At 45.7% G+C, this 9496-nt stretch overlaps 1 protein-coding gene across 1 annotated transcript in view; it reads right to left on the reverse strand.

Annotated features, from left to right (window-relative positions):
* The window catches only part of midn (midnolin), a 29510-nt gene extending 20504 nt beyond the window's left edge, over positions 1–9006 (reverse strand). The window contains exons 1-4 of the mRNA XM_085773933.1: positions 8685–9006; positions 6168–6396; positions 4265–4352; positions 4033–4095 (exon numbers count right to left, since the gene is read on the reverse strand). Coding sequence (XP_085630059.1) covers positions 4033–4095; positions 4265–4352; positions 6168–6396; positions 8685–8760 — 456 coding nt within the window. The 5' untranslated portion in view covers positions 8761–9006. The remainder of the gene's footprint in view (positions 1–4032; positions 4096–4264; positions 4353–6167; positions 6397–8684) is intronic.
* Between the last annotated feature and the right edge of the window lie 490 nt (positions 9007–9496).

The raw sequence follows: 9496 nt of genomic DNA on the forward strand, positions 1-9496 counted from the left end.
TGATTAGCTAGCATCTAGACAAGGTGCAGGGGCTGGAAAAAGAAACATATTGACCATCTGCACTGAGCTCTTTTACACACAGTCATATCCAGGCACACAGATGTGCACAGGTACACAGTTCATTATATGCACACAACTATCACAAGATCTGTCTTTTCTAGTACAGAGCCAAAGCCTCCGTCCTCTTTTGTCTTGTTTTCCACCCTTCCATTAGAGCCCCCCCCCCACACACACACACACACACACACAGACTTCAACATCTGTGAGTTACCCAAGTATGTGTACTCATCCTCCCCATTACCTCCAGCCTACTGCCTACAGAACTTGCGCACAGACAGACTTGACATCTTGCAGTACGGATTGCACTAAGCTCTCCCTTTCTTTTTCTGCTCCACCTATCCAGCCCACCGTGGCACCCCCCGGGGGAGGCAGAGCAGAGGAAATGAGGTGAGGGTGACCCAAAGGTGACTCCCCACAGATTGTTAGATCCTATACTAGTTTCCATCTGTCTGCTTCCAGACACAATGACAAAACGGTGCCATATCCCCGAGTCTGTCGTTCCTGGAAAAGGAGGAGTAGGAGGAAGGGAAGAGAAGAGTGGATGAGGACAGGAGGTGCTTGCTGGCGGGAGTGAGAAAAGTAGAGCAGATACGCAACAGCGTATTCCGCAGGGACATATGGAATGGCAACACACATCCTCCTCCCAAAGCAATCTGTGTTAGTGTTCAAGGCAGAATTTGTCAATCTGCAGCCCACTGAGCCTCACTCCAGCTGGGCCAAGCATTGATTTTGAAACCAGTATGCACCACTGCCGATGCCTATGGATGGATGGATGGATGACGGATAAAAGGGGGTCATGGGTGTATGGGTGTGTGTGTGGGGTGTGGGAGGTGGGGGGGACTTGAAAAAAGTGACCCTCAATCGTTGTTGTGTGTTTGAGGGTTTGTCAACTGGGCAGGTTTGGTGCTCATGCTTTAAGACAGGAACAAAGAGGGGGTTGCATGGGGGAAGGGCAAATGGGGGGATGGTAAGGGTGATGCCTGCCTGCCTGGTTGGCTTTTATTCTAACATCAATGTGCATCAATGAGCAAATAGTCCCTGTGTGCTGAGAGGGACATATAATCCTTCTCTTTCTGTCAAATACCAAGATCAATAGATGAATGGCTGATGTCACAGCCTACATATGCCCAGAAATAGTGAATATTGCTTTCATTTCCCTCTCACTGCTTGTCTTGTAAGTATACATTCATTTTACTACTAGGATCAGACATTTTCTCATTCACTGAGCAGGATCAGAAATCCTCTTAAATATATCCTTTCAATTCTGGTTGTGCGAGTGTGCGCATGTGTCCGTGTGTGTGTGTATGTGCCCGTGCATGACTGCATAAGTAAGCTGTACACACAACCTCTATTTTGCAGACAGAATGAGAGGAGAGTGGTGCAGGCAACTGTATTTTGATGGGCTGTCAGGAGGCAGTGGCTTAATACAGCTTACATGTCATGTAAAGAAAAAAAAAAAAAAGTCCAGTGAGATGCCAGAGGAAGAATTAAGGCAGCCAGGGTTGTCCTTGCTAAAGAAGCCAGCCATCACGGTCAAGTCGGGCAGCTAGCCGGACTTGCAAACCACAGCACATTTAAATTATAAGGCCCTGAGAGAGCTGTTAAGCAGAAACAAGAGAGGGAGAAGGAGGGAAAGGGGGAGACGGTGCAAAAAAAAAAGCACGGGGAGGTCTCATTTCGATAATTGCTGGGGCTCAATTTCCATGAAATATTTTCTATCCAAGTTGCTCCACAAAAGTCTGAAACAGCCACTGGAGGCTGTCATGTTCCATCTGGCTAGTTGGCCAGCTAGCCGCTAACTGCAGACCCCTCCTTAATTCTGATAAAGAAGTTATAACGTGATATGCTCGACCCAGGCTTCCATGAAGACACATACTTCCTGGGAAAACACCCTAGCTGGAAATCAGATCTGCCACGACCGAAATATATGGACGGGTGAGGAGTAATAAGAGGTCCAGGTGTTTATACCCACGTCTGGCAAGAATACCATAGCCAACAGTCACCCCACATCTCCACTCGGCTATTTTTGGGTGTATGGGCATATCAGTTATCGTGTCAGACACTTTTAAGAGCTAAGTGCATTGATTGATTTTTGATAGCCCCAGAGTTGAGGGAGGTGGTGGGGAGGAAATGAGGGAAAGCTTTTGTGTTCCTATTTTCTAATCTTACTCAGATCCATAATCTCTTCGCAATCTATATCATTCCCTTCCGCTTCATGAATTATAAAGAGGAATCAATTCCTCTGGATAAAAACACACTAAAGCAGCTTTATACCTTTATTTCAACCTTTTAGCCTGATATCATTCTTAGTGTGCCTATGCTCGACTTCTCCCAGGATTACGATTAACATCACGGTAAATATGCATGCTACAGTAATGTACAGCGAGCAATTCTCAAGAAGAAACAGATTCAAGCACATGACTCATAATGAACCTGAGTGTTACGGGGTGATGTGGCTATGCAGGAAGAAAGGCAGAGTGAGAAATCTGCTCTTCTGGCTCGGCGGTTGAGTTATCGTCTGCCTCTGGTGAAAACGACAGTCACTCATGGCTGCCCAGCAAAGGCGTACCACATGATGGGCAAGGCTTCCTTCCAGCCCACTACCACTGTGACACACACACACACACATCTCCACTTACACACACCTACACAACACGCAGTCGTCTGCTGTCAGTTGTTACAAGATGCATGCTGAGTTCACACACACAACCCGGATTCCCACCATAAAATTATCAGCAGGGAATGAAGTCGTACCAAACCACACTCCACTATCTCTGAACAGCCCACATCCTCTCATCAAAACAACAACAAAAAAAACTCATGAAATTTGGAGAAATGTTTTTTCGGGGTAACTTCATCTGGACGTAACCGCATTATCACTGACACACTTAACTCCTTACATCAGCAGCGTGCAGTTTCACCACCTCGTACTGTTTTGACATCATTCAGCGGCGCATCACTGATGCAGTTACGTACATCACAGTGTTACCAAACGCTACAAAAGGAAGTGGATCTGAGTCAGTCAGTCAGCTGCGGAGGGTTTTCATACGTCACCGTGTTGTCTGTGAGCATTCAGCCTTATCGCCTGTCTTCTTGCTTGCACTCTCTCTGCGGCCGACGCAGAGAACCATTTGCCTTTTTTTTCTCTCTCTCTTCTTTGCTTTTCTCTCACTATTGATCATTTTGGTGAGTCACGCCACACTGACTCAAACGCATAGTGCACTTCGCTAGGCCTACAGGGCTGTTTCACTGTAAGTCAGGGTGTCGGCCCCACTCAGACTGTACATGCCAGGCTTCCAGGAACCCTATGCTAATACTGAGTGAGAAGGCTGTCATCTGATGATCCAGCACTCTGTTTATGAGTTAGTGAGACTACACTCAATCTCCATGTAGCCACAGCACACTTCCTGGAAACTTGCCGGTGCATGTGTGTGCCTGTGTGTGCCTGTGTGTGCGTGTTAGAGCATGAAATACAGAGGGAGTGGAGAGAGATTACAGATAAAGGTATAAACAGAAACGTGGAAGTAAGTGTTATGTGCTTGTCCTCTCAGCATCTCACAAATAAGCCTTTCTTGTGTGGTGTTCACTCCTGCTTCCTGCAGTGACGTGCACGTACGCACACAAACACGCTACGCACAGATGTTACTAGGATACAGGAGGGTGTTGCTGCTTATTATATCCTAACAGCTCGCGCTGGATGTCTAGCTCGGCTTCGCTTGCTTAAGAGGCTGAGATTAGACGAGCAAAGAGGCTTGCGCTTGTGCAGCCTGCTCATCTCATCTCATCTCTCTCTGTCTCTGTCTTGTCTGGGTGTTGCTCTGCAAAGCTACAACATCCCAAGCCCCCCATGCAAACACACACACACACACAATGGGTCCAAAGCTCTGTTTAAATTGCAGCCATGGTAAGACAGACACTAGCTTTGCTGCATCCATGTTATTCCAGGGTCAACACAGAGAAACAGTTTCTTACCTGAGTTTCTGTCAAGCTCTCCAAGGCTTGCATTACTGACTGTTCTGGTCTTGATGCTTGAGACTGCGCAGAAAGAAAAGACAATGTTAAACAACCAGTTTAAATAACCAGAAGGAGTCAATTACGTAAAACAATTTCGAGTGAATATATTTATTAGAAATGCAAAGATACTGCACTTGGAATTAATATACGAGCTCAAACTGAAATGAAATTACAGTGAAGTGAGCCTTACCATTAATCCTGCTTCAACTGTTGGAACAAGTGTTAACTTGCTCCCATCAGAGATGCCCAGATCCTGGAGTTTGCCTGAACTTAGTCGCCTGCAGGGTTAGAGAGAACAGGATAATTAGACTGTGCTGACAATATCTGCTCTCTTCAGACACACAAACACCCTTTAGCCGGGGGGGGGGGGGGCAGACAGACTTCAAAACTAGTTTCGAAAAGAGCCGTGGGTGAAAAGCTCCATGAAAGAGAAGTATTGATTGGGCTGTCATATTTCAATTTCGAGTATAGTGGAGCTTGACAATTGCTTGCAGTGGATATTTGGCACCACTGCCACTTGCCTAAGTGGAGGTAAGTATTTTCTTTTTGGCATTTTGAGTCGTACAAGTGATAAGCAGAAACTCAAAGGTGAAACCAAAACCACAGCCCTTTAAAAAGGATTATGACAAAAGACAAAGAGCACAGCAATTAACTATTGTTGAAATTGCAAAGCTATTGTTCTGAGGTGAAATATAGACTGATATGAGAGTTGTTTCTGCAATTCCACAGAAAGCTAAACCGAGTGATATTATATATATATATATAATACATGTACAGTGTTTTACTATTTAATGTTGGTGCATAGCTGGAGTATCTGTTCCACAATGAGGAAAAGCTTTTATCTTGCAGGTCACGATGCACTGAAACCACTCACATCCAGGTGTAAGTGCCTCCTATAGTCTCATGGAGATTGCTTAGGGAACCTGCTGTACAAGCATGACCCAGATCTCACCCTCTGCAGCTGAACAAAGGCCCTCAGCACCGACTTGCTGGAGGTCTACAGTTTGAGGAGCAGGAGGGGATTAAAAAGGGGGTTTCAGGTTTTAAAGGATGATGTGATTTATTGGGTGATTACAATGGGTCGGAGGGGATGGAGGGAGGGGGGGGCTGCTGAAAAACAATGCTGACTTTTTTGCATACACTAAAGCCCCTCCAGCCCACCACCCCTCGCTTTTTTGCATAACACCACCTGCACCATTGTTAGCCCGTTTAACCTGGGCCTGATTCATTTGGAAAACCACCTAATATTGTTGGTTTCGGTTTTGGTAAATAAAGGTTTAACTACCCCCCCTGTCTCCAGTAGCTCTGTCCCAATGTGCTATTTACAGGAACATTTTCTGAGTACTGGCCAGCCGACACCTCACACCCAGAAACCCACTGAAATCTTTAAGGAGTTACACTGTCTCCAAAGATACTGTCTATTTCCATGCAAACAGAAACTAAGCCCCCAGTCCAAGCACAGGATGTATCATTTTCCATGAATACAGCAACATGTCCAAGATGAGCCATATGTATGCCTGCAGTTGCACAGTAAATAAATTACAGGCTACCAAGTCTGTGTGACTATACTCATCAATGTTTAACGTGCATGATTCACACAGCATTAGCAATTCAGTCAGGCTTCGGTATTTATAATGAAGCATGGATGAATCAATGCAAGTCTGCAGATCGCCCTGTCAATACTGTTCCAGTGACCGGCGCGTCCCCTATGCGTTATTCCAATACGGTGGTCAGTAGTTTCCTTGAATGTATTGATAACCAAAGCAGCCAAGGTTGTGCTTGGAGCCCCCGGGAGCATCAAGAGCGAATAAATGCAAACTAGAGCCTGTAGATTGAAACATATATATGACTGCAGGGCTGGAGAGTGAACTCACCTCATGGGTTTATTCACATGTTTTTAACTGCGCTCGGCTACAGCCATAAGCATTAGGCTACGGCTCAGTAATGAAGTGCAAAGTCTCAAACACTGGCTGCCCTTTTAAGACAAAAGCATATTCTACTGTTTTCCGTGCAACAGAAAGAGCCACAACACTTGCAGTAAAAAAAAAAAAAAACACGTTTCAGCATTGCTCACAAAGAAAGCTTTTACTCACGTTTCTTTGTGTAGCAGAGCGAGTCTCTCTTTGGGTACTTTGAGTCTTTGCGACAGCCTCCTCTTCAGTCCCTCCACGGTCTCCTCCTGGGGCAGGGAGAGCTCGAATCGTGTGCCGGTGGTGGAGTGGATGTAGAGATTCATGGAGGGCTCAGTCGGGACGGCCTCGCAGGTCGAAGCCCCGCGACTGGTGCAGCTCCGGGCGCTGGGATGCTGGTCCATCCGATAACCTGTGGTCAGAGAATGGGAAGGGGGGGTGGTGCGGTTGGGAAGGAAGGGGAGACAAGACGTGCAAGAGCCGGGGATGAGGAGGAGCAGCAGGAGGAGGAGGATGGTGGTGAAGCAGCTCCGCCGCTTCGGCTACCGTCCCTTGTTGTGCCCGCGACTCAAACGCAACATTCAGAGCTTTTCTGTCGGTCTCTCCCTCGAGTTTATACGGTCTCGGTGCCTTTTTCCTTTTCTCTCGCTCTCCGAGAGTCACAATAATAAACCCCAATCCGTCTTCTCTCCGGTCGATATCATGAGAATATTCCCCCAGGAAAGTAAACTACATAAAGCTCTATTTTCCCCTTCTTCTTGGTTTGGTCTTTGTCTTTAATGTTGCCCTTTCCGGCTGTGCCAGCAAAAGTCTTCCTAAATGCTACATAGATGTGCAAATGCCAGCCAGAAACGCAAGTATGCAGTCAGCAAAAAGAGAGAAAAAAAAGAAGAAAGAAAAGCCACGGACAGTCATTTACGTAAGCGGTTACCTTTAAACAAACAAAAACCTGCGTCGTCTAGTAAAAAAAATAACGTAAATTCCTCTTGGTGTTTTTGAAAGCTTTCTGCAAGCTTTAGAGGAGAAAATACACGGTCCGTAAGCTGCACAAGCCTCACGCGGCTGCTAGTGAGAGGCTCTCCGCAGCGCACTACCCACTGCAGCTCCGGCGAAATATCGACAATGAACATTGTCACAAAGTATCCCACTTCCACCATCGATAAAATACGCCCACAAGCCCCGGGGCGGCTCGGCCAATCAGAGGAGAGCTCCTTCAGGACGTTGCTGTTCTCAGCCAATAGGAGAATGAAATCCACACCCACGTGGAGGGCAGGCGAGTTTAGGCCATTCATAATAAATTACAGCATAGAACAAAATATGAGTCCTTACCACAGTAGCCTACAGCCGTGGTTCCTAACCTGGGGTTGCCTTAAATACCTCCGGGCGATCTGAGGGGGGACCCGACTTAAATGAGGCACTTCAACTTAATTATTGCTAATCTTTTAATTTGTTATTTTGTGTATTTAATAGCCATCTTCCTTGTGAAGTGTGCAACAGGCTTAACAGTGCATTCATCACCAGAATGCACAGCTACAAAAAAGCCTCTTGTTTACAATTAATGAATGTATTGATCTGATGTGTATGTTACTGAAAATACAGATTTAACCCTATCAAAGAGAGTATCCGTGTTTTGATCAGGTTTCACTCTCTTCATTTAAGGCTAGGCTACAAATCAACAGCAAACGTGTGGTTGTAGCTATTTTAAAGGTTTTTATGACACTCTTCAGTGGTAAATCTAAAGTTATCAGATGGATTGTAATGACATTAATAGTGCTGACACCACTTTCTTTCCCCCTGACCTTTGCAACATACAGATACCATTAAAGTCATTGTGAATGGTAGTCTACGCAAATGACCTCCAATGAAGAGATATAGCCTACTCTTCAGGAAGAAATACACTATACACAGTCTACACAGTGTTCCCATGTGGCAGTAAAAGAATGAGATGCAGTATGTAAGGGACTAGAGATTTTCCTACACATAAAAAGGTGCAGCTGTGACTGATGCTGCAGGAGTTCAAAATAAATCTCCCCAAAAAACTAATCAGGGAAGCTTGCACACAAAGATAGCATACTGAGAATACAGGTATCTACAGCCAACACAGTCCACCCCTACATTTCCTATCAATGCACTAAAAAACAGATACTCAGTCGCCACCTAGTGGTCAAGAAGGGAACTTTCACAATCAAAACTTAGAAGAGACTCACTACAGTTTACTTGTGCCTAACAATGGAGGATGATTTCGGTGGGACTTTAAAGCGGCTATTTATCCGTCAGAAATATCAATTCTCATTTTCATGCTTTGGAACTCATCGCAAATGATCTTATTATACTCTCTGTACGACTGTCAGTGCTACATCATCATCTAATATGCTTGTTATTGTGTTTCTAATCAGGCGATATCAGCAGCGACTTACTGTCAGCTACCAATTATAATTTGCACTAACAGCGACATTCTCCTGTGGTCAATACCGGCCTTATTAAGTTAATCATGCCCGGTGAATTTACATGGAAGGAGGCTGATCCAATCACTTGACAACATGCTTTTATCGATCCGCGATTGACCACTTCTCTCCGATCAATTTCTGACCCACCAACGCAATATGGTCCGTGTCAAAACTCCAGTGGGCACTCAGCATCTCTGTAAACGTGCTATAATAACGTATACAATAGTGTTTTATGATGTTAAGGTGTACTTACCAATTATTATGGCGAAAACTGTGAAGCTTCGCGCAGAAGTCAGCTGTGTTTCAGTCTGTTCCCCCAGCTTTGGCATGTAAAGTAAAAACCCAGACAGTGACCGAGACACCCTCAGACGAATAAATCCAAACTCTTGAGTATCCAGAGGATTTCTTCTCCACTTCAACTTCTCTGACTGACTGGTCCGTACGTGTCCAGCGCGCGACGTTACGCACCAGGCTTGGGGGAAGTGCTGCTGGCCAATAAGGAGCAGCGGTTATGTCCTGAGATGCCTCCTCTCCGCGTGCTGTTGGGGCACCGGTGTGTTTCTTGATAATAAGCTGGCGGTGGAGAAGGTGAGACACCTCTTTACAGGCTCTTCTCAGAGATGGGTGGAGAGTGCAGTTCTTGGTATGTCAGCATGTGATTTAAGGTGGCCTTGCTTCGCTGTTCCACGCGTTCTCGCCGTTGGGAAAGAATGTGCCTACGCAAAGCGGCAACAGATAAAGATATCTAAGTGTGTCAATGCCGTGGCTGTCCCAGCAGCAGAATACAGCTTTTAATGGAAGTAGATATCTAAATAGAAACACAACCCCCGCCGACCTGTAGCCATACCACCTTAACAAAGAGTCAATGAAATGAGCGCTTTGGCCGTATCAGGGGTGTTGCCATGTCTTTGACGACATCGAGAAATATGTCACCGGGCAACAGAAGCAGGTAAACAGGCTCCATGGATACGGGAGCAGGAACACCGGTAAACAAAAACTCTGCCTATGTGTTTGAGGAAATGCATCCGCGGTGGGGAAGTTTATGGATATTTATCAGGGAGAAAA

Source organism: Trachurus japonicus, chromosome 4 (assembly GCF_045865225.1).
Source record: "Trachurus japonicus isolate A0001 chromosome 4, Traja_1.0".
NCBI classification, from domain to species: domain Eukaryota; kingdom Metazoa; phylum Chordata; class Actinopteri; order Carangiformes; family Carangidae; genus Trachurus; species Trachurus japonicus.